At 47.7% G+C, this 27,535-nt stretch overlaps 1 protein-coding gene across 2 annotated transcripts in view; it reads right to left on the bottom strand.

Annotated features, from left to right (window-relative positions):
• Nucleotides 1–27,535, bottom strand: part of PRKG1 (protein kinase cGMP-dependent 1) — a gene marked incomplete at both ends in the record, with an annotated part of 370,579 nt that overhangs the window by 63,047 nt on the left and 279,997 nt on the right. Inside the window, 2 exons of one of the 2 annotated variants that reach the window (XM_082285730.1) lie at nt 1,773–1,838; nt 26,324–26,418. In XM_082285730.1, coding sequence (XP_082141856.1) covers nt 1,773–1,838; nt 26,324–26,418 — 161 coding nt within the window. Of the gene's footprint in view, nt 1–1,772; nt 1,839–26,319; nt 26,419–27,535 lie in introns of those variants that run through there. The other variant, XM_082285731.1, reaches the window with a different exon arrangement.

Raw genomic sequence — 27,535 nt, 5'->3', positions numbered from 1 at the left:
CCTATGAAATACCAGCCTAAGGAAGAGCTGGCACACGAAACTCAGCCCTGGTCAGGACACAGGACAGCCTGCCCTGAGCTATAAATAGGGCTGTCAATAGGGTCACTTTCCTTGCACTATAAATAAGAATTTTATAAATAGTGTTCCTCTGCTAATTGCAGAGTGTTAATAGAACTTCTGGTGTAGATTAACCGCAGCTTCATCAGTTTAAATTTAACTCGTACTTCCTTACTATTTCAAGGGCATTGGATACTGGGGAAAAGGCACAGGAGACAAGGAAAGGCACAGTCTGGAAAATGATCAGGAATGGGTGACTTGAATTATTTGGGGGTTTTTAACTCTTACAGTGCAAACCAGAAATATCTGTTGCAAAAGGGCAAAAATAAAAAGCATAAATGACTTGTTGCTTTTTATTTCCCTGAATGAATGCTTGCTAAATTATCTAATTCTTAAAAGTATAAAGATTATTAAAATATTTTGCTAAATAATCGAATTCTTCTTCCTCTCTTTGCCCCAAGGCACGAGAAGGGAGGGTGGGTGTTTCATCTGCCAGGCTGGGAAAGGAACTCTCAGGTGTTCCCCACCTGTGTTCAGTGGACAGACCGTGGGTTTTGCAATTAATAATCAATAAACAGAAATCAGAACTGGGATTTCTGAAGGGATTCCCCAGCTCAGCCTTTACGGAATACTGGATTTCCAGAAATGGAGGCCTGTGAGAGAGCTCAACACAAACCATTTGTGTCACAGCAGGGTTGAGGGGATGGAGATCAGCCCTACCAGAGCACAGAATCCTCTCTCTCCCCAGAACACAAGGAGGGCTCCAGAACCACTTCCAGGGATCCACAGGGATCATAGATCCAGCTCCTGGACCTGCCCAGACACCCCAACAATCCACACTGCTCTGGAAGCTCCTGGCCCACAGGTGGGTCCCACATACTTCAAAAATCCAACGGATTAATTTTCCTTTCCAACATTTGCTATTTTTTCTTATTTTTCCCATAGCTTTTGGCTCCCTCCTGCAGGTTCCTTGGAGTTCCTGCACTGGGGGAGGCAGGGAAAAGTCAATCCCTCTCCACCCTTTCTGTGGGTTTCACAGATCCGTACCACATTCCCATGGAAGGTATGTCCATGCCTTTTGCTGGTCTGTGCCAGTGCTTCACAACCAGAAAACCCCCACAGGGGTCATGTTCCATTTTTATGTCATTTTATGTCATTTTTGAATCCCATTCCCTGTAACTGCAGAGAGCAGCTGGATTTGCAGCACTGGGGCATCCAGGCCTGTTTTTTTCTGGATTAAACCCCCCTAATTCCCTCAAGCTTCCTGTACAAATCATTATTTTACTCTCCTGACCTCCTGTATCTCCTCTGAGCCACAGAGCTCCCAGCAGGGCTGTGTCCTTCTCCCAAGGATTCTCCATCCCCCCATGGACTGGGATAACACCTTGCTCCAACATTTGCCAGGAGCTGATGCCTTTCATGCCGTGAACTCCGTGTGTGTCCCACTGTAACACCCAGATCCCTTCCCACAGTAATTCCAGCTCCTCCTTCATTTCCATTTGGTCTCTCTGGGATTCTAATTGTCACCACTGAGTTTTGTCTGGTTGATTTAGGGGCACTTTCCCTCAAGTGGAAATTCATCAAGGACGCATCTGTGACTTTATCACCCCAAATTAAGAGGCCTCTCTGGAGAAGATGATCCAAGGCTCTTGTTAAGCTCTGGAAAAGGTTTACATTGGAGTTCCCCCCAGCCCCAGGCAGAAGGAGGGACTTACTCTCTGTCTATGACCAGACAAGTGACCGCTTCAGCTGCGATGACGTTGGCTGTCCTGACATCCTCCCTGCAAGAAAAAACACATTTTTTCAGTTATTTGCATGCCAACCTTCTGATTTCCAATGTACAGGCTTCTTCAAGCACTTTGAGAATAAATTTCTGGCTTTCACAGCTTTTCCCTGATGTTTTCATCATCCATATAGTTAATAAAAGACTAGAAGTCCAAGAATATCAATTTAATTCATTTTAATCAGGTTGATTTGTTGTTCCAGTGTTTCAGAGTCTGCGCTGCGTTTTCTGGGTTCACTTTACCCCAATTCCCTCCAGCCTTTCCATGTTCCAAGGGTAAGTGGATCACAGGCAAAAGAGACCTTCCCTCTTCTAAACACACCTCATTCACTGAGACTGGAACACCACTCTGCGTTTCCATTGAAGCAGAAAATGAGATTTACAGGTGCTCTTAGGAATAGAAATCCCCTTTTAAAGACTGGAGGTATTAAAGCAGGAATATGGTTAAAGAAGGGTGATGCACGTGCACTCTCCCTCTGAGGTCATCATTCATTTACTTTAATTGCTTTGGAGCTCTCTTCATGTTCATAGCTTTGAAACAGAGCAAGCAGAAGTACAAGGGAAGAACATTAATATTCCAGCCTGTGCTGGAATGCTGACTCTATTAGGAGTGGAATTAAGTGTGTATTAGTGCTAATTTACCCCACTGATAAATCACATTGTGCTAATTTAAAGCAAAGGAGAAAGCAGCCGTGGAATAGCAGTGGATAATTATTGCTCTTAACTCCTAAAATGTGGGTAAATACAGAGAGGATAAGGAAAGACAATATTGAATTCCTCATTAAGTGGCTGTAGCCACCTTTTGCCAATATACTGATCCATTAAAACAAGAATTCAAACTTGGTGGTGTCCACTAATTCCAGGTAAAACTCAACACACTGGTCCCGTTATGCCAGAAGCCACAAAAAGACATTTATCCCTTTAAAGGTATGGATCAGAGACGTGATTATTGTTACTGTTTTATGTTTAGATGATTACAGAGCAGGAAAATACAATACATCAGCGGCCTCAGTTCAAACACTTTCAATAAAATCTGAAATGAGACATTCAAATGCACAAGGGACCGTGGTGGTTTCTGCTGTCTTGTCCTTCATCCATCCTTTTCTAGAAGGTGACTTTGGCCAGCAGCAGCACAGGGAAGTGCAGGAATCCGTGGCGCTCAAGGCAAATGAAACCTTGGAAGTGCACGGCATGAAAAACTCCACGTGCAAGGCATTAAGTGGAAAAGAAATTACTAGGAGGGGATTGAAGGCAAGAGCAACTACCAGCAAGTGCTCAGCATTAAACGAGAGAGTAACTCCTACAAGTAAGTGGCATTAAACACAATAAATCATTACTACGAGTCCAAGAGTAATTCCTAGCAGTGTGCAGCATGAAATGAAATGTTTACTGCTAGTAAGTGCACAGGACTACTCGCAGAAGGAATTGCTACAAGTGCATGGCATTAATTGCACCAAGTAATTGCTACACGTGAACTGCACCAAACACAAGAGGAATTGCTGTAAGGGCACAGCATTAAGTGTAATAATTACTACAAGTGCAAAGCGTTAAACCCAGAAGTTACTACTAGTAAATGCACAGCGTTGAAGGTAAAAGTAACTACTACAAGTGCAAGGCATTAAATGCAGAAGTTACTACAAGTAAGTGCACGGCATTAAATGCAACAAGTAACCACGGTATTGAATGAAAAACAACAAGTGCAAAACACTAAAAACAAAGGTAATTACTCCCAGTAATTACTCCCAGTGAGCAGCATTAAATGGAACACTAATTACAAGCAAATACATGAAAGAACTAATTACTAGCAGTGCAAGATATTAAATGCAGAGGTTGCTCTCAGCAAGTGCACAGCTTTAAAGGCGAAAGTAACTACTACCAGTGCAACAAGGAATTGTGACAAGTGCAAAGTAATTACTGCATTAAATGCAAGAGACAATTAATTACTGCAAGTGCATTAAATACAAGTAATTATTTTAACAGCACTGAACGCACAGGCTGCTATTAGAAGAGCAATGTGCAAAAGACAACTTATTAACAAATAATTAATTAATTAATTCCCAGCAGTGCCCACCACCCGCCGTGGCCCCAGGGGGGAGGAGAGAGCACTGACTCGGACACTCCCTGGCCTTCATCTCCCTCATCCTCGCAGCTGCTTCCCGAAAAGGCGCACTCCTCATCCGTGGAATCTGCCCCGCTCTCCGAGCGCTCCATGGCCGCGGCCGCTCCAGCATTTCCCCTGGACGCTCCTGATCCCCTCCAGCTCTGTGCTCTGTGTCCCCCCTGGTATTTTGCAGCTCCCCCAGCTCAGAGCTCGGCACCTGCAGAAAGGTCACAGCTGCTGCGGGGGCTCTTGGCCGCGGAAATCCAAGAGGGGAGGATTTGGGAGCCCTCAGGAGATCCTTGGCTGTGCACAAGGGCCAAAAACCCCATCAGGAGACCTCGTGTGCCCTCTTCAGCTCCTTAACCCCACGGTGGAATTAGGGGGTAATGATATCCACATTCCTAAGCGTTCCCAGGCGTCTCAGCACACCACTGGAAACACGAGGCCGTTGTTTCAGGGGTGAAATGCATAGATCTGTTTTTCTGCTTGGAATTTACAGCCCACTTCACCACATTGGGAAGTTACAACCATTTTGCTTCTGACAAGCTGTCAACAACTTCATTTAAGAAGAGATAAGTTCATATTTCAGCTTCTGTTCCATGGCTTTACCTCAGGCTTCCATAATTTGCCCTAAATGTAAAAATATCTCAGGTGATTCCTGTTGTTTTGCTTTTTTTACCTTCCTACATCCTCAGACTGCTTGAAGTCCTGCCCCAGCACCTGCTCCCATAGCTCCCACTGCTTCTCATCCCTTGGATGGGGACTCCACCCAATGTTTGACAGCCCTTCCTGTAAAGGAATTTTTCCCAATATCCAACCTAAACCTCTGCCGGTGCGATCTGAGGCCGTTTCCCCTTGTCCTGTCCCTGTTCCCTGGCAGCAGAGCCCGACCCCCCCGGCTGCCCCCTCCTGTCAGGGACTTGTGCAGAGCCACAAGGTCCCCCCTGAGCCTCCTTTGCTCCAGGCTGGTGGAATCTCAGCAGCAGCTCCTGGGAGTTTTTTTACTTTTAGAACTTGAGTGCAGCAAAGACAGAGCAGAATTTCCTTGACCAACAGAGCCTTGAAAGGCCCGAGGCCTCGGCTTCATAAATATTCCAGTCAATTATCACAAAGGGCTCCTTTTCTTTTGTAAATCTTGTTGTACAACCCTTGGCAGGGCTTAAACCTTTCGGCTGGAGCCTCTGGGAACAGAAATATATTTTAGGAGCAGTCAGTAAATGCTAACGAGATGCTCACAAGGCATAAGACAGAGTATTAGGGGGAGCTGGTACATTTTCTATTTGGAGAGTTGTACGTTTTGCTTATATTAAGTAAAAAAATCGATAAAATAGTATTTTTAAAGGTGAACGAGCTGAACTGTTGTTCTCTAAGAAACGTTTTGTTTTTCCAATATGCCTAAAGCTTAAATCACACGGGGTTTTTGCTACATGTCCTCAAACTGGGGTACCTTGGAGTCAAATCCCTCCTGCTGTATTTCATTCCCTTTTAGGAGGTGAGATTTTAATGCCTGAGGGGATTTTTAGAAGATTGTTTATGAAATGCCTTTTCCAGCACAGCTTTTTCCAGTGGCACCTTTTATTAGCCTCACATTAAAACCTATAAAAGTTGAGTGGAACGCGCTGTGTTTATTCATGCCAGCGATGTGCTTTTATATCGAAGCCAAAGGCAAACGGGCGCTGGCTTCTCAGGAGGATGAAGTGTTGGGGATCCAGACTTTGGTCTGTGAGGGGTGGCTTCCCCCCGTGGAAATCAGGCACATCCAGGTGACTGATGCAGACATGGACCACAGAATTCCTTAAGTTTGGAGAAGAACTCCAAGGTCATCAAGTCCAGTCTTTGACTGATCCCCATTTTGTCAACTCCTTCCCTGGGAGGGTGGGCAGGCCCTGGCACAGATTCCCAGCTGTGGCTGCCCCTGCATCCCTGGCAGTGCCCAAAGCCAGGTTGGATATTGGGAGAACCCTGGGACAGTGGGAGGTGTCCCTGCCCATGGCAGGGGTGGCACTGGGTGGGCTTGGGGTCCCTTCCAGCCCAAACCATTCTGTGACCCCATGGACACAGCCACATCCAGCTGTTTCCTGATGTTCACCATTTCCTTCCCTAAAAACGAGGATAAAACCCCGTTTCTTGGCTCAAGAAACTGGAGAACCTCAAAGGACCACCCAGAGCAGGTGGGTCAGTGCCTGGTCCGTCCTTGGTGGCCTCTCTGCAGAACCTGCTGCTGCCTGGGAGAGGCCCTGGCAGAAATCCCCTGTCCTGTGGGACCTCAGGAGATGAGTGCTGAGATCATTTGGGAATGGTGCTAATGAGGGTTTGCAGAGCAGAGCCAGAAATAAAAAATGAGCTCTTCCCTGGTGGGTTTGAAATGATGCCACAGCACTATCCAGAGGTTTCTAATTTGCTGCTGTTCCCATCCTTTAATGCATTTTCCCCCTTCCAGGACTGTACACTTGGCCTGGTTACAATATTCTTATTAATAAGGTTGAATTAAGGCATTTAGGACAAGACACATCAGAAAAGAAAAAAAAAAGGGGGGAAATCAGTTATTAGCTTGAATTTAGTGATAACAGCTCAAACCCAGCCTCTCTATTCCCACTTTAATCTTACTGGGTATTTTCTGATTACACTGTGACTTTCAGGTGGGAGATAAAACTCACCTTTATTGGGTATTCTGAGGAGTGGTACCCAAATTTGACGACCTTCTATCCTTTACAAAGAAGGATTTGCCTACCTGGAGACTTAAAAATGTTTTTTTAAAGTTTTGGTTACCTTTTATTTGTAACCATTTCTCTAACTTCACTTGCATCTTGGCCTACATTTGCAGCAGGGCGAGATGCAACAACCACCTGCCTGTTCTTGATTTGGAAAAAATGAATCAATAATGAAGGTTTTATGGGCCAAAACCAAACTAAATCTCATGGTTAAAGGGCTTGCCCTGAGAATCCTATCCAAGAAATCCAACTGGAATGGAAAGAAATGAATTCCTGGCCTGGGTGGGGGTGACCTGGAGGAAATTCTGGTGCTGGGACTACAACAGTAGTGTTAGGAGAGCTGTTCAGGGTTGTCACCCAGCAGATTCCCAGGAGGAAAGGGATGGATCGCCATTCCCAGGCTCATCTCCCACTGATGCTGCCATGTTGGTGGATGGTGCTACTGCTTTGAACATCCCAAAAAAATGTATTTGTGGCAGTGACCTCGACACCTCCACTTCTTTTGTGCTGTGGAGCAGCTTCTCTCCTTCTGGTGGACGTGTCCCACCCTGCCATGAAGGATTTCCCTGCTCTGAGGACACCCTTTAGGTGATTTGATAGGGGTTTGATATGGCAGGTGCTGCTGAACACCTGAATGTGAAGGTGGAAGAGTCAGCACTCAGCACTGGGAAGGCACAATAAAAAACCTCAGTAATTATTACACCCATAACTTCAAGCCCTGATGACCCTCCAAGGAACCTTGTCTTCCTTTTATCATTTTTATGAGGCAAGCAGGTATTTAAGAACAAATTGTGATGAATCTGAGGCCGTTCAGCACAGGAAGGACTCACAGCACTAAAAGTGAGGAGCAAAAGTTAGTCCATGCTCCTCCTCCATGGGAGGGTCTGCCCTAAACCACTTCCAGTGTTAAAATAGGTAATAACTTATGGAAATTTGATTAAGGATTAAAAGGGTTTCTGTAAAATAAAATGCCTGTCCAAAGAGGAAATACAATTCAAAGCTTAAATAAAACATATATGGAAAAAAAGCCCAGACATGAGGCTGAATTACAGCCCTGGATTTTGAAAACTGGAATAGTCTGGGAAAGTCACCTGGAAATCAAGAATTGCATTTTCCTAATAAATGTTCTGATATTAATATTCCCATGGGTCTTTCAGGCTTGGCAGAAAGTAGCACTGCGTGTCCTTGGGATGTCAGTGTCTCCATGGGAATCAAATTCCTCTTCAATTAATTTTCTAAAAAAAGGGGAATTTTGATGCATTCAGGACAGAGTGAAGTTTTAGATAAAAGTTTCTGTCTTCTGGGAGTATTAACATTCCAAATGTGTGTTTCAAGGAAGGATCCCACTGTTGAGGTGCCCAAGGCCAGGTTGGACACAGCCTTGGAGCAGCCTGGGACAGTGGAAGGTGTCCCTGCCCATGGCACGGGTGGCACTGGATGGGCTTTGAGGTCCTTTCCAGCCCAAGCCAGTCTGGGATCGTTTGATGTTCCCTGTATGTAATATATATAAAAACAATAACTATTTATCTCCTGGCAAATAGCACTTTGCAGATCCATAACTCACAGGTAACAAACCACAGGGGAACACAATTCCCTGTGGCTCTGAAGTGCTGCCTGTTGGTGATGAGCCAGGAGCCAAAGTCGGATGTTTCCAGGAGCCAGGAGTGCCGAGGGAAGGTGGCCAATGGATTTGGGATGTCTGCCCAAACACCTGTGACAAGCAGCACCCTCAGCTCAGTTTCCACCCAGGTGTTCACACTGCCAAGTGCTAAACAGCCCCTCCTGAAACATGAGCCCGCAGCCAGGAGGCTCCATTTCCCAAATCCCACGTTTGCAAAACACAAATTCCACCCTCTGCTAATTCCACTCTGTTTTTCTGACTCCTTCAGGCAAACACAGGGATTGGCAGTGCTGGGGTGGGAACGCTTGGAAGTCAGGGAATCCTGGAATGGTTTGTGCTGGGAGGGGCACTAAGGATCAGTCCACCCCACCCCTGCCATGGGCAGGGACACCTCCCACTGTCCCAGGCTGCTCCAAGCCCCAGTGTCCAGCCTGGCCTTGGGCACTGCCAGGGATCCAGGGGCAGCCCCAGCTGCTCTGGGCACCCTGTGCCAGGGCCTGCCCACCCTGCCAGGGAACAATTCCTGCCCAATATCCCATCCATCCCTGCTCTCTGGTACTGGGAAGCCATTCCCTGTGTCCTGTCCCTCCATCCCTTGTCCCCAGTCCCTCTCCAGCTCTCCTGGAGCCCCTTTAGGTCCTGGAAGGCATTCTGAGCTCTCCCTGGAGCCTTCTCCTCTCCGGTGCCTGAGGGCTGCCATCTGTCACAGCCCTGGCTCTGCCTTTTCTCTGGGCAAACTCCATTTGTGCCACCCCTTGGGGAATCCACCTGCCTGGGAAGGGAATTCCAATGAAATCCAAGAGCTGCCACAACACACTGAGGGTATACACTGCAGGCATTCCCACTGAAATCCTTATTGGTGGTGACTTTTAAGGCTGAAAGAGATGATTATCTCATCCCTTATCCTTTGCTTCCAAGTCCTGCATGGAATCTGGTTAAAGCCCTGTAACTGCACCCAGCCCACCACAGCTGGATCTGCCAGCATCAGGAGAAGCGAGGAATGACAGAAGTGTTGGAAAAGCCCTCTAGGATCACTGAGCCCAACCAGCCACCCAGCAGTGCCCAGTCCTCCCCTCAACCCCGACCCCACACATGCACAGCTTGAATCCCTGCAGGGAGCCACTGCATCCCACCTGTGTTTCCCACTGCTGACATGGGGACAACGCTCAGAAATCCCTGTCTGCTGATGGAAAAAGCATTCTCAGTGGGCCCAGCATTCCCATTCCTCCCAGGAATCCCTCAATGATATTGATATCATTTACTACGGTGTTTCCAGCAGCCGAGACAGGCAGGGAAGAGCAAACACAGCCATAGGAATGTTCTATGGGAACTAAAACTGGTATTTGTAGGTGAACTGTGGCTTAAGTTTAGTCTGAAGTGAGAGATGAACCCGAATCCGAGTGACACAACGCTGACACTGGGATGGTAAAACCTCCTTGCCTGCCAAACCCACTAATGATTCAACCTAATTACTCGTGTAATTTATTCAGAATTATTGTAATGAACCAGAGTCTCACTAGTCCATAATTAATGGTATTCCCCAAGTGAAACAACCCAGGGCTGTGAAATGACCACTTTTTCATTAAAGTGAAATCAAACCCTGCCACACCCCATCCATTGCTGTTTTAATCAGCCAGTGGGCGACAAGAGCATCTTTAAGATATATTAAATGTTAATTATCCCATTCAAGGACAATTCAATTAAACCTTGAACAAATCAGAAGAGTTCTAGAAACCAGAGCTTTGCAGACCTACCCTCCCTAAGGAACTTATCTGCCAGCCTCGATCAGATAATTCAGAGCCAGGCAAAGCAAAAAACCCAGGAAACCGGCACAGATAAAGAGGAAAATGCTTATCTGCATTATTTTCCTCAAAAAAGAAGAGCAGCAACAGAAGAATTCAACAGCCAGAACCACATTAAATGGTCCTTGGCCCATTTTCTCCATGAAGGGCTCGGCAGAGGCACTTTAATATTTTTTAATAAATCACCAAAGAGGGAATGAGAAGACCTCCAAGACCATTGATCAACCGACCCCCACCTGGTCAACTCCTTCCCTGGCAGGGTGGGCAGGCCCTGGCACAGGGTGCCCAGAGCAGCTGGGGCTGCCCCTGGATCCCTGGCAGTGCCCAAGGCCAGGCTGGACACTGGGGTTTGGAGCAGCCTGGGACAGTGGGAGGTGTCCCTGCCCATGGCAGGGGTGGCACTGGATGATCCTTAATGGCCCTTCCACCCCAAACTGTTGTGGGATTTGAAGCAATCAAGTCCCTTTTCCCATGGCTGCCTCACCGCTCTCCAAGCCCTGGGCACTGATAGCAACGAGCCGGATGGAAGATGTGGATCCCCCAAACTGTGAAGTGATCCAATGCTTCTCACACAGGGACACAGGGTCATTGTCCCCTTGCGAAATCAAAGCTCCTGGCAATTAAAATCCCTCCCTTCCACCCTCTATCCTTCACTTGGAATCTCCACATAGGAAAAGGATCTGCTGCAGCCAGAAAAGGAGAAATAAGGCTACAACGCCAATCATTTATCACAGGCCTTTCATTAAGAGTTTCCAAATGATAAAACCTTTCCTAAATGAGCCTGCATCCCTTGGAGATGTCCTGCTTAGGGAGCCTTATCCATAAAATATCCAACGTTGCTCAAGGACATGCTGGGGGTGAGTTGAAAATCTGAATTTTTCCTCATTTTTTTGTAGCAGCAGGACAATAAACCAACAGCATGAAAGGCTCTGACTTTCCCAGCATTCCAAAGAGTTTCAGCTCTCCCAAGTTCCCCAGGTGGAGGGATCTCTCCCAAACTGCCAAATTACTGATTATTAATTATTTATTATTTCTCCAAGTCCCTAAGAGCCCGTCCAGAAAGGACACATGATGGAAGATTAAAAAAAAATAGAATGTGATACCTATGGATTAATCCTTTCCTCTTGTGGACACCCCCAAATCCATGGAGATTGGCTATATTCCCATTTTCCTGACAAGAAAGACCAGGCTCAAGAGCTTTTTGAAGCAAGTGGTGGCAATAATCCCTGTTAAATGCCAGATTCCTTAGCTTAAATTACTTCTCTTGGGATTTATTCCCCCCAGAATTTCTTCAAAGCTGCTTCAAGTTGTCATTTAGGAGGTTTAGCTTGGACATGATGAAAACTTCAGGAAAATTTGGAGCAGTGCAATAGGTGATGCCCCATCCTTGGAGAGTTTTAAGATTAGGGAATGATGACTCTGCTCCAGGAGTTGGGACATCCCTGCTTGCAGCAGGAGGTCAGAGCAGGGACCTTTGGAGCTCTTTTTTGGCCAATATTCAGCTGATTTTTCTCTATTTCCTGCTCACAATTCCCCACTACCTCTAGCAAATCCAACTCATTTTTAAATGTCCCAGACTAAAAACCACAGTCCCAATTCCAGGTCACGTGAAGAACAAGAACCAAACACCTTTTGGTGCCACCTGAGCTTTCCTTCAGGCAGATTTATCCCAGAAAGCTTGAGGAGAGCACTGGGAGAATTTCAGATACCAATTCCAGATGCAAGACAGGAGAGAAAACTCCAGCTGGAGCCATCCTGACAAGCCCTGGATTGACCTGTGGGAATGGGAGATGTTGGAAATACCCAGCTTCAGAAAAGAACAATATTGGCTTTCAAATTCCATCTCCCTTTGCAGAGTCTCCTGGAGGACATTTCAAAGTGTCCAAGGTCAGGATGTTAAAATCCCGGGAAGGCTTCAGCAGCAGTGGGGAGCTGGGATCATGTCCAGGTTGTTTGATGCGAGATGTACTCTGCAGCTTCTGCACGAAGGCTTGGATGCCATGGCTGCAAAATCCTCCAGCCTCTTTATGTCCTGACGCATTCCCTCTGCTCCACTGCACTCCCAGATATTCCCAGCAAGTTTTACCTTGCCTACCTCCTGTCCTTTCAGCACAGAGAAGATGCTCCTGGCCGATTCTGCAGCCAAGGATGTGGAGGAGCCAGTTCCACAAAAGAGCTGAGTCCCTTCAATCTATAAAAGCATCTCCCTGTCCAGGAATTTCACATCCCTTTCTCTCTCCCTGAATTAATTTCCTTTAAGTTTTCCCCCTGGGAAAAATTTTTTCCCACCCACTCGGCTGTAGAAGGCTAAAGATGGTTTGGAAGGCTTCAATCCAGGACCAGAAGCTCATTAATTAGGAAGAAGTTGTTCCCTGGCAGGGTGGGCAGGCCCTGGCACAGGGTGCCCAGAGCAGCTGGGGCTGCCCCTGGATCCCTGGCAGTGTCCAAGGCCAGGCTGGACATTGGGGCTTGGAGCAGCCTGGGACAGTGGGAGGTGTCCCTGCCCAGGGCACAGGATGGAATGAGCTGATCCTTAATGCCCCTTCCAACCCAAACCATTCCGGGATTCTGCTATTCCCTGTCACCATCTTGGCCCCAGAACGGCGCAGAAGTCATATTTTAACACAATTATTCTTTCGTAAATTCCCCTAACCTTTTATATCTAAAATTCTACTACGGAATGAGAAAATAAACCAGCACCTGGGACAAGTGCTGAGTAACCTCCTGTCAGAGTCATTTTCATCTTTATAAGATCGTGGCTTATAGAAAACTCTAAAATATTCCAGCTTCTACTCAACTCTACAGCGGCCAACATTTCATTCCATTACAGCCCGACTGCAGACACAGTGGGATTCAGCAGGTGCCTTAAGGACGTGTCGTTTGGAGCTTTAGACTTTGGGAATCAAGGACTGGATTTTACAAACCCAGGGGCCAAGGGGAAAAAAAATTAAATATAACAGAATTTTGATGAATTTAAATCTCTGGCAGCCCCTTCAGCTGCCGGAGTGAAATTGCTTCATTAGGGAAGTTCTGCCACATAACCCTAAACCACTTTTTCAGCCTGAGCAAACCCGAGATTAAATTGAGATGAAGGTTGCCCACAGCTTTAGTAGTTTTAAATGAGCTTTTCCCTTTTTTTTATTGAACATAAACACAGCTAAACCTCTGAAAATGTCTGTTCCATCCAAGGCATGCAGCTCAACGATTCCCATTGCTCCTGTTGGATTTGGGACCATCCGTGGTGAAATTTCCAGAAGCATCACTGACATTTTGCTTCCAACAGCAAGAGCCTGCAGAGACCTCGGTGACAAACAACAATTTATAGAAATAAATCCGGGAAATATAATTACTGTCAGCAAATCAGCACTTTCTAGGGGGTCTCAAAGCCTGGGCAGCTCTGTGGGAATTCCTCCTGGGCTCAGGAGCATCAGGAAAAAGCTCCAAGATATTCCAAGAGCACTAAGTGGGTGTTGGATGCCAGAATCACCAGTGGAAAGGTTCCATGGGGGCAGGTCATGGAGGAAAAGAAGAAGAGTTGGGGTTTGAGGCAGGAGAACTGAGGAGTTCTCCTCAAAACTCCACACACTGTCCCACACAGCTGGCACAGCTGGAGATGTTTCCCCTCTTAAATTCCCTGGGATGGGAAGCTTGAGCCTCCAGTGGAGTTTTGGAGGATCAGTGACATCGTGGTTCAGCCTAACAAAACCTGAGTGGGTTGTGAAGCCCTAAGGGGAGCACTCCTAGAAAAACCCCAGCCCTCTGTGTTCAGCAAAGAGGGACTCTGGGTCTCACCCACACAGACCTCACAACAAAAACCAGGCTCTCCTAAGAGTAAAACCATCCCAAAACCCCAGCTCTGGGAGCCAAACCCAAAGGGAAGCCCAGCTCCTCACACCACCCCCAGCACTGTCACGGGAGCGCTGCCCCTGCCAAGAGCCACGCTCAGGGTGTGCCCTTGCCTACATTAACACCCAAATTTGGGTGGTGATAACACAGTTTATGGCTTTGAAATGTTACCCTGCTCAGGGTGGGTATTCCCAGGCAGCTTTGCTGCTCTCCAAGATCCCCGTGGTCAGGCTGGCCCTGTGACTTTGGAGTCACAGTGACACCGCACGGGGACAGAGACAGGGACAGGCTGGGACAACAGGAATCTGCTGGAATGCACCGAGGAATGAAAAGCTTTAGTGTATCCTTTGTATTGACAGCCAGGGCAACTCAAAGTGAGCTCAGAGGCTGCCACTGAACGTGGAACTCTTGGAGCCTGATCTGCCATCAGCAGCTTAAACAGCCCCTGTGCCAAGGCTGGACCTGGGTAAAACATCTCATCTCAGATCGGATCTTCAGTCTCAGACTGAAAACTGATGTTAATAATCATTAAATTCAAAGCAGGGGACTGGTAGAGAGGTGGCTGCCAGGAAATAGGAATTAATACAGGACAGGGATAGTGCTCAGCCTATGGAACTCTGGGTGTTCATGGAGGGAGGATGAGGAGAACAGCAAACATAAATAAATCAGGATTATTCCTACGTTGTTCCCGGGCTGGTATCACTGACTGAGTCCCCTCCAGGGCCTAAAGGGGCTCCAGGAGAGCTGGAGAGGGACTGGGGACAAGGCATGGGGGGACCAGATGAGGGGAATGGGTTCACACTGACAGAGGGGAACTTTAGATGGGATATTGGGCAGGAATTGTTCCCTGGCAGGGTGGGCAGGCCCTGGCACAGGGTGCCCAGAGCAGCTGGGGCTGCCCCTGGATCCCTGGCAGTGCCCAAGGCCAGGCTGGACACTGGGGCTTGGAGCAGCCTGGGACAGTGGAAGGTGTCCCTGCCATGGCAGGGGTGGCACTGGATGGGCTTTGAGGCCACCACTGCCCCATGTCCCCAAGTGCCACCTCCACACATCCTTTAAATGCCTCCAGGAATGCTGATCCCACCACTGCCCTGGGTGCTTGTCCCAATGCTTGACAGCATTTTGGTGGAGAAATTTTCCTTGATATCCAACCTAAACCTCCCCTGGTGCAAGCTGAGGCCATTTCCTTTGGTCCCTGTGTGTTTAAATTACAGCAGCCAAAATGCAAGCCAGGAACTGAAACTATTCTGTATTTCAGAGGTGGAATTACTTTAATATGGCTCTAACAAAGAACATTTGATTATTTGTAAAGCACAGGCCTGAACATTTCATTATGATGGTGCCTCATAATGATCATCAAATGAGTTGGCCCTGCATCCCAATTCCAGTTTACTGTGCAGAAAACTCCCTCAATTTTCTACAATTTATAAATGACAGGAATTTTAAATGGAGGTCCAAGCCTGACACACAAACCCAGATCCATCCTGGGTAGCAAAGGAGATTTGACCACGGTGCTGTAGTAAATTTAGCTATACACTTATGCTGGTATCCCATTTTTTGCTCTCTTTCCCCCTCTTTAATTCCATCTTGTTGTAAACCTGCTCTGAGGGTTTGCTAACATGGATTATCTAGTCTACGTCCCAGGAATTAATTCCTACTCCTGCATCCCCCATAGGCATCTTCACTTGTTTGAGGTGGGTTTTTTTTTTCTTTAAAGGAAGTCAAGAGAATTAAAATTCACTGCTGCATCCTCAGTTCCACTTAATCCTTACAAACATGAACAGAGCTGGCGGGAGTATTTTGATGGAAGCATTTTCCCAGGAAAAATGTGTGATTTCCTCACCGGACCTCTGGTACAAGGATTTTTCTCTCCTCTCATTAAAAATACATTTATAGCCGAGCATGGATTTTTTTTCCCAACTAGAAACATTTGCCATAAACCATCATTTTGACACAAGCATCCTCATTTTGAAATTCTAGGATAAAACCTTTGGATCCAATAGTTGTTGATGGTTATTATTGACAGCAAGGTGTTGCTACAGGAAAAAAATTAGGTTGGAATTCTTTTTTTTCCCCATTGTTTCCTTCTTTTTCTTTCGCACAACACAGGAATTGCCTGCAAAAAAATCATGAGAAGAGGGGGAAAGGGAAGAGTTTGGAGCCTTGAGCCCTGCCAGGTTGTTTTACAGCCTCCAGATGGGAAAAGCAAAGCGCAGTCCCAGGGTTTTGCTCTTTTCAGGAAGCAAGAACTAGATCTGACCCGTGGAATCTCTTCCATCACCACCCACTCCACTCATCCTGCTCCAAACAGGAAAATAAATCCCCCAAATTGTGCTATTTAAAAATTTTATAAATGAAAACCATATTCTTTGATGTGAACAGTGCTCCAGCAGCTTTTGTAGCTAATAAATAGCAAAAATATTTATTATTCCCTAAGCATCCCCTATTTCCATAATTTTTTTTTTCAGGCTCTGAATGAACACAGAGGGAAAAAGACGTTGGAAAAATCCTTGGAGATGTTCACTGCAGCAAAAGCAAAGATGATGGTAACCATAAACCTTCCGTAGTGCTGCTTTCCCCCAAACCCCTGGAATTCTGCCTTCCTCCATCTGGCACACTCTGCTTGCCCAACATTAGATCTGTATTTTTATTATTTCCATGTTTTTTAACCCAGCAGGAGGAATACTGTGCCTGCTCTTTAGACAACATCTTCAAAGGGGGAAAAAAATAAACAATTGGAGTTCCCAGGCTATGATTCAGTCGGAGCAAAGCAAGGACAAGTCGTAAGCTGTGATTTTCTAAACCAACAACTGTTGTCTTTAAGACTCCAAACCACTTGATTATTCACTAACTACATTTGAGTCATCAAGTTTGCTCTGAGTGTAACTTCCCCACACAAATGAATGTCATTTATGCCCTCTTTGTGAGAAGAAGAGTAGGACAATTTTGATTTTAGACTCCTAGAAAGGTTTGGGTTGGAAGGGACCTTATCTCCTAAGGGCTCTTTTTCCCTGAGGGAGATTTTGGGTCGATACAAAGATTTTAAAGACAGATTTTAAAAGGCTGAGAGAGCTGGGATTGTTCAGCCTGGAGAACAGAAGCTTTGGGGTGACCTCAGTGTGGCCTTGCAGTGCCTGGACAGGATGACAGGGAAGATGGAGAGAGACTTTGGAGAAGGGATGGAGGGACAGGACACAGGGAATGGCTTAAAACAGACAGAGGGGAAATTCAGGTGAGATATTGGGCAGGAATTGTTCCCTGGCAGGGTGGGCAGGCCCTGGCACAGGGTGCCCAGAGCAGCTGGGGCTGCCCCTGGATCCCTGGCAGTGCCCAAGGCCAGGCTGGACATTGGGGCTTGGAGCAGCCTGGGACAGTGGAAGGTGCCCCTGCCCATGGCAGGGGGTGGAATTTTGAATCTTTAAGGTCCCTTCCCACTCAAACCACTCCATGATTCTGACATTTTTCTTTTTCTCTTAGACAATAAATGAAAAGAAGGCGAATTTCTGTGCACCAGCCTTTCACTCCTGACCATCCCTATCCCTTCAGTGCCAGAGGTGTTTCCCTGAGGATCTGTTTGATGTCCCCAGGCTGGGGAAATACAAAGGGGCCTCTCCAGCAGGTGCTGATGAGGCACAACATCCTGCAGCCCTGGCGTTCTCTGCTCTTGCCTACGTACAAAATCATTTGTTTGTCCCTCTTCACCCCCTGTTAACTGTCCCTCACTGGAGCAGGTTTGGTTCAGCCCTATTAGAAATCAAGCTGCACCTCACTGGAGTGCCCTGGAAGTGCAGGAATTTGTACTCAAAGTCTGGGACCATGGGGAAAATCGAGCCCCTGCACCCCACTGTGAACTGGAGTGCCCTGGAAGTGCAGGAATTTGTGCTCCAGCCGTGGAACAATGGTGAAAATTGAACCCCTGCACACCATTGCCAACTCAAGTGCCCTGGATATCCAGGAATTTGTACTCAAGGTGTGGGACAATGGGGAAATAGAGCCCCAAGTCATCAGCTCAGCCCTGCCAGAGTCTGTAAAGCGATCCAATCCTCGATCCTTGGCACGCAGAGCCCTGGTGGGCAGGAACTGTGCATTCCCTCTCCCTGCTGTGTCACTTCGCTCCCAAAGAAACCCTATCCAAGCCTGGAAGTGTAAATTTTTTGTGGAGAAACTGCATAGATTTTTGGGGAGGGTCAGCAGCACCGCCCGACTAAGGTGGTCTCAGCTCTCTGCACAAAAATTAGGAAAAAACCTTAGCTGATGAACGGAGCTGTTTGTCAGAGCGCAGAATTTCACTGCAGGTGCTGAGCTCCAGATCCAAACCTTTATAGAAATAGAATGCTTTATGTACATAGTATTTATAGGGAAATATATTACAATACTTTTAAGACACAGCATTTTTTCTATAAAAAGTGTGATTCTCATTAAAAGAAAAAGTAGGGCTGAGTTCAGAGGATCCCAGAATGGTTTGAGTTGGAAGGGATTTTACAGATCATGTACTTCCAACCGCCTTACCATGGGCAGGGACACCTCCCAGAGATCTTCACAAGTCACTAAATATGCCAGAAAATGTAAAGATAGTAGAGAAAAATTGGCTTCACCCAGCTTGTTGCCACATGTATGATCTCAGACAACAGAGTCTAAAAATCAATAAGTCAACTGCACATCTGAGAACTCAGAGGCGTCGTCTCAAGCAGCAGATGGCTCATCCAAAAAAACCCCAAAAAAGCCCCATGAAAAGCCCCAACCTTCTGTGGCAATTAGTGCCACGCTTGAAAGCGTGTGGGAGCAAAAGGAGAAGGGCAGTTTTAAACTGCTTGAGGATATTGAACCCAGCAAGGATTATAAATTATTAAAGCTGACCAACTCTGGTTCAGGGTGGTGGTCAGCAATGAATTCTGGGTGCTGGAAGTGCCAGGTTGGATGGAGTTTGGGTAGGATCTATTCTGTGTTATGATTTTAGGCAGGAAGAGGCAATAATATCAATTCATCCCTGTGGGGAAAGCTTCAAATAAACTGCACCTCAGGGGCCCCAGTGCAGTGCTCCCAAGCAGGGTCTCGTGAGAGCCACCACATCTTGCTCTGCCCTCCGGTCCTTTCCAGCTCGTTCCCTCACATATTGGCAAAAAATGGGCAGAGAGGGAACGCCCAGAATCATGGAAATCAGCTCAGAATTCCTGAATGGTTTGGGTTGGAACCTTAAGGCACATCTTGTTCCAACCTCCTGACACGTGCAGGGACACCTTCCACAAACCAGGGTTCTCCAAGCCTCAGACGCTTCCAGGCCATGCCAGGATTCTGCTTTCTGGGGATTCCACCACTTCCCTGGGCACTCTGTTCCAATGATTTACAACCCTTTGGGTAAAGGAATTCTTCCTGATGTTCAGCCTGAACCTCGCCTGGCCCTTTCCTCTTCTCCTGTTGCTTGGTACCTGGGAGAAGGGCCTGACTTGGAGGAAGGGAAGCAAATACATCACGCTTGGAATATTGGAATTAAACAAACCACAAAGGGCCTGATGGAAATTCCATAATTTTGCAATCATAAACCCCCTCCCATCTGTGCTTGAGCCGAGGGCTTTGAGGCCAGGCCACCCCAAACAACAGCCTGGGCAGGGCAGGGCCACATTTTCCACCATTTCATTGAATTCCTGCCATGGGGTGCCCTCAGGAGATCCATCAGCTCCAAGGCCCAGCTGCCACCTCTCCAAGGCAAGGCTGGATCCCTGCAGGAAGAGCTCCAGCCCCGAGGGGAGCAGATGGTGACACCAGCCCGGGGTCACTCTGCCCCCTCACTTGCAGCTGTCCCAGCTTTGGAACTCTTGCCCTCCAAAGCCTCTGGGAGGGTTTTGTTTCAGGGAATTGCTGACAGCTTTCCCAAAGCCTGGAAAAGCTTCCTGCGCCTCAGGGCGGTGGATCCAAACCTATCAGGCCTGGCTCCCTGGCAGAGAAAGGGAAATAAAGGCTGAAAAGTCTTCTGAAATCACTCCGTACTTGCAAGAAGTGTGAAAAGCAGCTGAGATAATGGATGACAAAAATTCCAGCCAGTCCTTGGAGACCGTGTGTTGGATCCACAGTCCCTGGGACACACAGAGGGTGCAGGTGTTGGGGAAAGGGCAAAACCATCCCGGATTTACGGAAAAACCCCCATTATTTAGCAACAGGGCTGGCAAAAAATGCTTCTCGCTTAGCCAGAGTTAGAAGGTTGGGTTTATTCGTTCTCTCTGGGCTGTTTTTATTCATTTTGCTGCCTACCAACACTGGAAGCACTGCTTCAGTTTTATGGTGGCCTCTGCACCATGGCTGCATCTCCATCTCCAGGGGGCGCCTGGCTGGAAAACTGCATTATCCTGCACTATCCTGGACTGTATTCCTACCCTGTGGCTGCTTTTAGTTCCCTCTTCTACTCCTCCAAACTGGGCTGGAATGGGAATAGGGAATGTCTCTGCATTGTGACCAAGGAATTGCGTCATGCCAAGAGGAGTCACCCCAGGAGGGACCCTTTCCTCAGTGTCCTTCCACCCCACAGCCCCTTTTTCCAGCCCTTTCCCATCACAAATTCCATCTGCTTTCCTACACCGGAATTTTGCTGCTTCCCAGGCCCTTCCCCAACACTTTTTGGTGGTTGGATGCCTGTTCCCCAAACACAGGGATCGTAACAGAAGGAGCTGTGGTTCTCCCTGGAGAAACAGGAATTAAAATGGTATTTTCCTATAGGATAAAAATATCTTTTATTCATATAAATCTCTCTGGAAATGTCACCCTGAGATGAAATTCCTGCCACATGTACACTTGTGCGTCTGCCTTTGTGTCCCAGAGTGATAAATATTTCCAATCCTCCATTCTACTCTCCTTTCCCTGGAAAATTCAGGACAATGAGGTTCATCGGGCAGCAGGAGGGAAAGTTTTAGTGGGAGCAGGGGATGGCAAGGAAGGTGTCTGATGAAAATGGAATATAACCCTTACTATTCCTGGGAAGTTCAGTCCAAGGACATCAGAAAAGGATTCTGCCCACAAAAGCTGCAGAGGGGAAGTGGAAGGGGAAGGGGAAGGGGAAGGGGAAGGGGAAGACGGAGAAGGAGGAGAAGGAGAGGGAGAGGGAGAAGGAGAAGGAGAAGGAGAAGGAGAAGGAGAAGGAGAAGGAGAAGGAGAAGGAGAAGGAGAAGGAGAAGGAGAAGGAGAAGGAGAAGGAGAAGGAGAAGGAGAAGGAGAAGGAGGAGGAGGAGGAGAAGGAGGAGGAGGAGGAGGAGGAGGAGGAGGAGGAGGAGGAGGAGGAGAAGGAGAAGGAGAAGGAGAAGGAGAAGGAGAAGGAGAAGGAGAAGGAGAAGGAGAAGGAGGAGAAGGAGAAGGAGAAGGAGAAGGAGAAGGAGAAGGAGAAGGAGAAGGAGAAGGAGAAGGAGAAGGAGAAGGAGAAGGAGAAGGAGAAGGAGAAGGAGAAGGAAAAGGAGAAGGAGAAGGAGAAGGAGAAGGAGAAGGAGGAGAAGAAGGAGAAGAAGGAGAAGGACTCCTTTCCAGGACAGCCAAGAAACCTGAAAAAAGCTGGAGAAGGCAAGACAGGAGAGAGCAGGGCAGCAAGATGGGGCACACCAAAGGCTTCCAGGTTTTGGCTCTGAGGTTTTCAAAGAAACACTGGGTGATTCAGTTATTCCCTGGGAAAAGGAGCAATGGAAAGGTCAGGTCAGTCCAGCAGTGGCATCACTGAAGGACACAGAAGGAAAGTGGGAGTTAGAGCAGGGAGAAGAGGAGCAGGAGTGGGGTGATCCCAGCACCTCGTGGAGAGTTAACAGAGATCTAATAAAAACCAATTAATTCTGGAGTCTGACTCAAGACAAACACCTCTATAAGAAAAAGAAACAAAGTCCTACTTTTATTGATGTCTCCCTCTCAGTCTCTTAAAAAGCTTTTGGCATTAAATTCAGCTCTGACATTAATTTCTGACTGAACAGAGCTCTGACAGCACCAGCTGCAATCCTGATTGGAATATTCCTGATTTAATATTTCCCATGTGCATTCCCATGCTTTTCTGGTCACTGATGTCAACATCCATCACAGCAACTCCCACTGTTCCAGGAGGGAAATACGGTATCAGGTTTCTGGAATGGTCAGCACACAGATTGGCCCCTGACACTCATACCCATAGCCATGGATATGATTTTACTGTTCCAGGAAATTAGCAAGGCACAAATCATGCCCCGGGGATGTGGGACAGCTAGAGGAGAGCTGATTTCTCTAACTTAGCGAAAATAACTTCCAGAGGTGGGGACGTAAATGGGAAATAGCACAAAATTTCTTGGAAGTAGTTGTGTTGTCCCATGAGGGACAGCTACCACCATTCTCATTTTCAGACCATCAAGAATGTAACAAAAAATCAGATATAAATCAGTCCCAACAGCTCAGATATCCCTGCTGGGGTCATCAGGGCACAGCACCTCCTGTGCAACCCAAAGACCACGATTCCTTCTTCCCCCTACACACCACAAACACATTTGGCAAAGAATCAATCAAAAAATGTGTATTTTAGTCTTTATGAGAAGCAGGATGAGCGGAGGGCACTCTTTGCCTGGGGCTCTCGGTATCAAACAGGAGCTTCCTCCAGCAGTTCCATCCATAAGCTGACCTGCCATGACCCTGCTGGAGGGACAGCTTCCCAAATTCCCACACCTTTTCCATATGCCATGCCTTAAAATAATTCATACCAGTCACAGGATGGCTCAGGCTGCAGGGAGCACAGAGGGCACCTGGTGGCACCTCCCTGCTCCAGCAGGGCCATCCCGGAGCACAGGCACAGCACTGTGTGCACACAGCTCTGCAACAGCCCCAGCGAGGAGAGCCCAGAGCCTGTGTGGCCAATGTGCTCAGGGCTGGGCACTGCCCAGGGCAGCAGTTCTGCCTCCTGGGCAGGGCAATTGCTGGGCTCAGGCCCTGCCCGGTGCTCTGGTGCCATTGCTGGGCCCCGGAGCAGAGCCTGGGCCCTGCTCGGAGCCCTCCCTGCAGCCAGGGACAGCCAGGGCTGAGGGCCCCTCTCAGCTGGGGCTCCTCTCGAGCCTGAGCAGCCCCAGCTCCCTCAGCCTGTGCTGGGCACGGAGATGCTCCAGGCCCTTCCTCAGCTGCGCAGCCTCCGCCGGCCCCGCTCCAGGAGCTCCCTGGCCCTGCTGTGCTGAGCAGCCAGGGCTGGACACAGCACTCCAGAGGTGCCTCCAGGGCTGCCCAGAGGGGCAGGATCCCTCCCTGCCCTGCTGGCAATGCTCTTCTGTCCTGCTGCCCCCAGGATCCCATTGGCCTCCTTGGCCCCAGGACACTCTGCTGGCTCAGGGACAGCTCGGTGTCCCCCAGGACTCCCAGGACACTCTGCTGGCTCAGGAACAGCTCGGTGTCCCCCAGATCCTTCCCTGCAGAGCAAATAACTTCATTATTTTCCAGGACAGCCCACATGGGCAAATGAATAAGCTCAGCTGTTTTCAGAATAAAACAGCATTAGAAATCTCCTCCTAGAAATCCAATGAAACAGCCTTAAACCAGCTGCTGTTTTCATGCTATCATGAGGAATACGTTTGTTATAACTTTGTGCTGTTCCTGTAGGTTTAAATCATCCATATTCCCATTGCTTTTCCCAGTAGGACGCACCCCCCACATTCACATTTATACTTCAGCACATCCAGTGGACACACAGATGTTGTGAAGGCCCCGTCTCAGCTTCAGCTTGGGCTACCCACCTGAATTCTTCCTCTGTTGCCACTGCACAGGAGTGTTTAGGGGACCCCTTTTTTAGAAAGCAAAGCACTCACCATAAAATCCCAGCTGGCCTTCAAGACTTGGCCAGTTTGGTCAAAGCCTTAGGAACTGAACTGTGAATATTTGCATCAAACCCCTCCCTCTCCTGCTCCATCACCACCTCTCCAAACATCAACCCCCTGCCCTGTGCCCCTGCTCTGGGTCTAGAGCTCCTCCTGGATCCCAAAACTGGGTGAAACCCACAGCCAACCACCACCCAAACCCAAACCACCATCCCTGTGTAAGTCCAATGTATGATGGAATATGCAGCAGGAAAGAGGCATTCCCAGAATCCCAGACTGGTTTGGGTTGGAAGGGGCCTTAAAGCCCATCCCATTCCACCCCCTGCCTTAAGCAGGGACACCTTCCACTAGCCCAGGCTGCTCAGAACCTTCATTTTCCTAAAGATTTGTTCTCCATCCTCTTTTCTCCCCCCATCATTTTCTGTCTCAAGACTCCCCACCAGTCTAAACCACATTTTCCATCCAATGGGATGGATGGCTGCTCCCAAAACATCCCCTCTGGAAGGGGCTGAGGTGTGCTCCAGATGTTCTGGAGCAAGATCCAGCTGTGTGAGGCCAGCAAGGCAGCACCCCCTGATTTCTCAGCCAGTTTTAGTACCTGAGCCACACAGAGTTATCCACACTGAGTTACCACTGAGTTCAGTACCTGAGCTGCACTCAGTTATCTCCCTGTGCCGATCTGAAGGAAAAAGAAATAATTCTGACAGAAATAATTCTTGTCACCAGCCCTATCAAATGTTTTCTTTGCAATGAAGAAAACATCACCTGACTCTGGAGCACCCTGGATTACGTCGTGCTAGGCTGCAAATTATCCATCTGCTGCCTCCAATTAGCCAGGGAGGTACGAGGGGCACTGGGAGAGGATGTGGATCATCATTTCATGGCTTGTTCTGCCGGTGTGAAATGGGATACTGGGAACTAATGGGTGCCATCTGCCGTGAGCATGGCAAATGGGATAACGCCCATCAGCCCCCGATGGCTCCGTCAGGGACATATTGTGGGGAGGGATTTGTTATCCCAGCTCCTGCTGGGCTGCATTTCAGGATCATTTTCTAGCCTAATGAAGAGATGGGTTTTAGTTGTTGTTTTATTCTACACACATGAAATCCCAGGATTTAATAAAGTCCAGGGGAAGGTGTCCCTTGGTCTGTAAGGTCCATTCCAAACCAAACCATGCTGGGATTCCAAGTATTGCTAAGGGCCCTGGTAAAGTTTTAAAAAATTAATCAAAGATGAAAAAGGAAAGAAAATAGAGTAGAAATTCTGTTTTATAGCTGTATTTTACAGCAGTAGAGTCATCCTAAAGGTTTCCCAAGTGGCTGAACAGGGATGTCTCACCCAATCCTGAGACACTCATTAATTAGCAATTTATCGAGCTGCCAGATGTTTACATTACTATACTTTCCCATTTTTCCATTTAAATCTCCCTGTCAGACTCCTGCGATTAGCAGCAAACTGGAGGGATGGTTCTGGAGGAATTCCACCTCTCTAGCAAAAAAATGATCATGGAATGGTTTGGGTTGGAAGGGACCCTAAAGTTCATCCAGTGCCATGGGCAGGGACACCTCCCACTGTCCCAGGCTGCTCCAAGCCCCAATGTCCAGCCTGGCCTTGGGCACTTGCAGGGATGCAGGATTGTCCTTTCCCTGATATGGAGAACATGCTCTCAATAATTAAGTTTCCATTTCTTTATTGAATGTTCAAATATATGCAGCCAAGTATTGTCAATGAACCAATCTCAAACTAGTGCATTTGAGATGCCGAGGAATTCCCAGCATGGGGATGCTCTGGGTCACCAGGGCTGTGAGTGGATGGAATCAAAATCAGGATATTTGTTTAATAACCACAGTATTTTGTAATTCAGGTAGAGATTTGTAGACTGGAGGTTTGTGCTTGATATGTCTCTGGCTGCCAAGAGGTGCCAGGAAATTCGGCCTTTGAATATTCTGCCACCTTTTATTTGGGAGAAGGGTGGGAGAGGAGGGATCAACCTTGTTACCACAGCATCCCAAAAAAAAGCCCAAGAGCTCTGTCATGCAGATAAACCCCTAGGAAAAGATGTTTGTCCATGAAGATGAATGAGTGTCCCCAATTCCTGCCTTAATAAAGCCAATTTTTATAATAATCACCTGCTGAATATGCATTTGCAGCTTCTCCTCTTTTAGCTTATCCCCAAAGGAAAATGTTTATATAAAAGTGGTCACTCACATCCAACTTCCACCTCCAAAATCCCACAGAAATACAGCAAGAGAAATTAAACCCCCCAAACTGCCTTGCCTTCAGCCATCCCCCCATCAGGATGACCACGATTATCCTTTTCCATACAGGAATAACACTCCAGAGCTGCAAACATCAAACTCTTTGAGCTTCCAATGGATGTTTGGGGAAGAAAGCATGAAGTCAAACTAATTTTTGATGTCCACAAGCAAGGGAAGGTCTACATTTGGCTGCTCAAGTGCAGAACAAACCCCATTTCCCACTTCCGGCACAAATCCAGTGACTCCAAAAGAATCAATCCACTTCCAACCTCTTCCCAAGTGGCCAGAACCACCTGAAAGCTGCAAAAATCCTGGAGAAAATATCAAAATTCAAGAACTACTTCATAAGGAGCACTTACCCTTGGAGGGCTTTCTCTCCAAACCAATCCCCCTTCCCCAGAGTGCGGAGAAAGACGGGATCTTCGCTGGGAGAGTCCTCCCGGGTAACGTTCACCTGTGGAAAAGCCAAAGCCCCACGGGATTCAGGGAACTTGGAATTAACAACTGAAACCTCTTTGTTCAGAGGGGAATTTGTCACCTCCTGGATCTCTCAGGAAAAGCTCCTCTGGGAACCACGTAATTCCCCAGAGTCCTGCACTTTTCCCTCGGCATCGCCAACCACCCATCCAAGCAAATGAGCAGTGGTTTTCCACTACTCTGGCAAAAACACACGGCTTTGGATTTTTGGGAATGTTTTTAACTCTAAACGTGGAGTTGGCTGCACAAGCACAGTCACAGGAGAATGAAATCCCAAAAATTTGCTGTGCCTTGGTCAGACACATGGCCTAGGCTTCCGTTAGCTCCGTTCCACATGATTCCCAGCATTCCCAATCTCCCTGGAGGGACAGGAATAACATAAATCACCTCCATCTGGACACAGCTGAAGTGAAGCAGTTTGGGGCATCACAGGACAAAGGGTGGCTCTGCTCTCTCTCCAATTCAGGGAGGGGACAACTCCAGCTGGAGCAGAAATCCAATCTTTCCATCTTTTTAATCAGAGCTTTTGCACATGGAAACTCCCAACGCAAAATGTGGGATGTCAGGCACATCCTTTTGGATTCAGTGCTACCCCGGTGCAGTTTCTCGGTTAAATTTCCACTTGTGGCCTGCACCTTGTCCCAGCTCTTTAAGGGGTGGCAGAACCAGCGGGTCTGAGTCATTAATGATCAGCACAGGGCACTGAACACCGGCACTGCCTCATGGAAGGGCACGGAGTGTGGGATGGATGAGCCAGGAACGCCCCTGGACAAACAAAGGGAATTTCAATGCAGATTTCAGCCCTTTTTCCACGACTTCCACTGATCCCAAGCAAAGAGCGTTCAGGGATTAGGGCAGTGTGACTTCCACCAGGTTCAAAGCTCTGAGCCAGGCTCCCGTGGGGAACCTGCATTCAGTTGGTGCCACACTGTGGATCCTAAAGGGAAAAGGATGGAAAACAGCCCAGCAAGGCCCACGCTGCCTCTGGATAAAGGCAGGGGATGGAGCAGCAGCACTTCCCAAGCAGAAGGGAATGAGCCATTTCCATCCATTATTATTCCACACATTCCTGCCCACAGCATGTTTGGAACTCA

The sequence above is a fragment of the Coloeus monedula genome (genome assembly GCF_965178545.1).
Source record: "Coloeus monedula genome assembly, chromosome: 8".
Lineage (NCBI taxonomy): Eukaryota > Metazoa > Chordata > Aves > Passeriformes > Corvidae > Coloeus > Coloeus monedula.
Note: the sequence above shows the minus strand (reverse complement) of the source record. Positions and strands in the feature narration are given on the sequence as shown.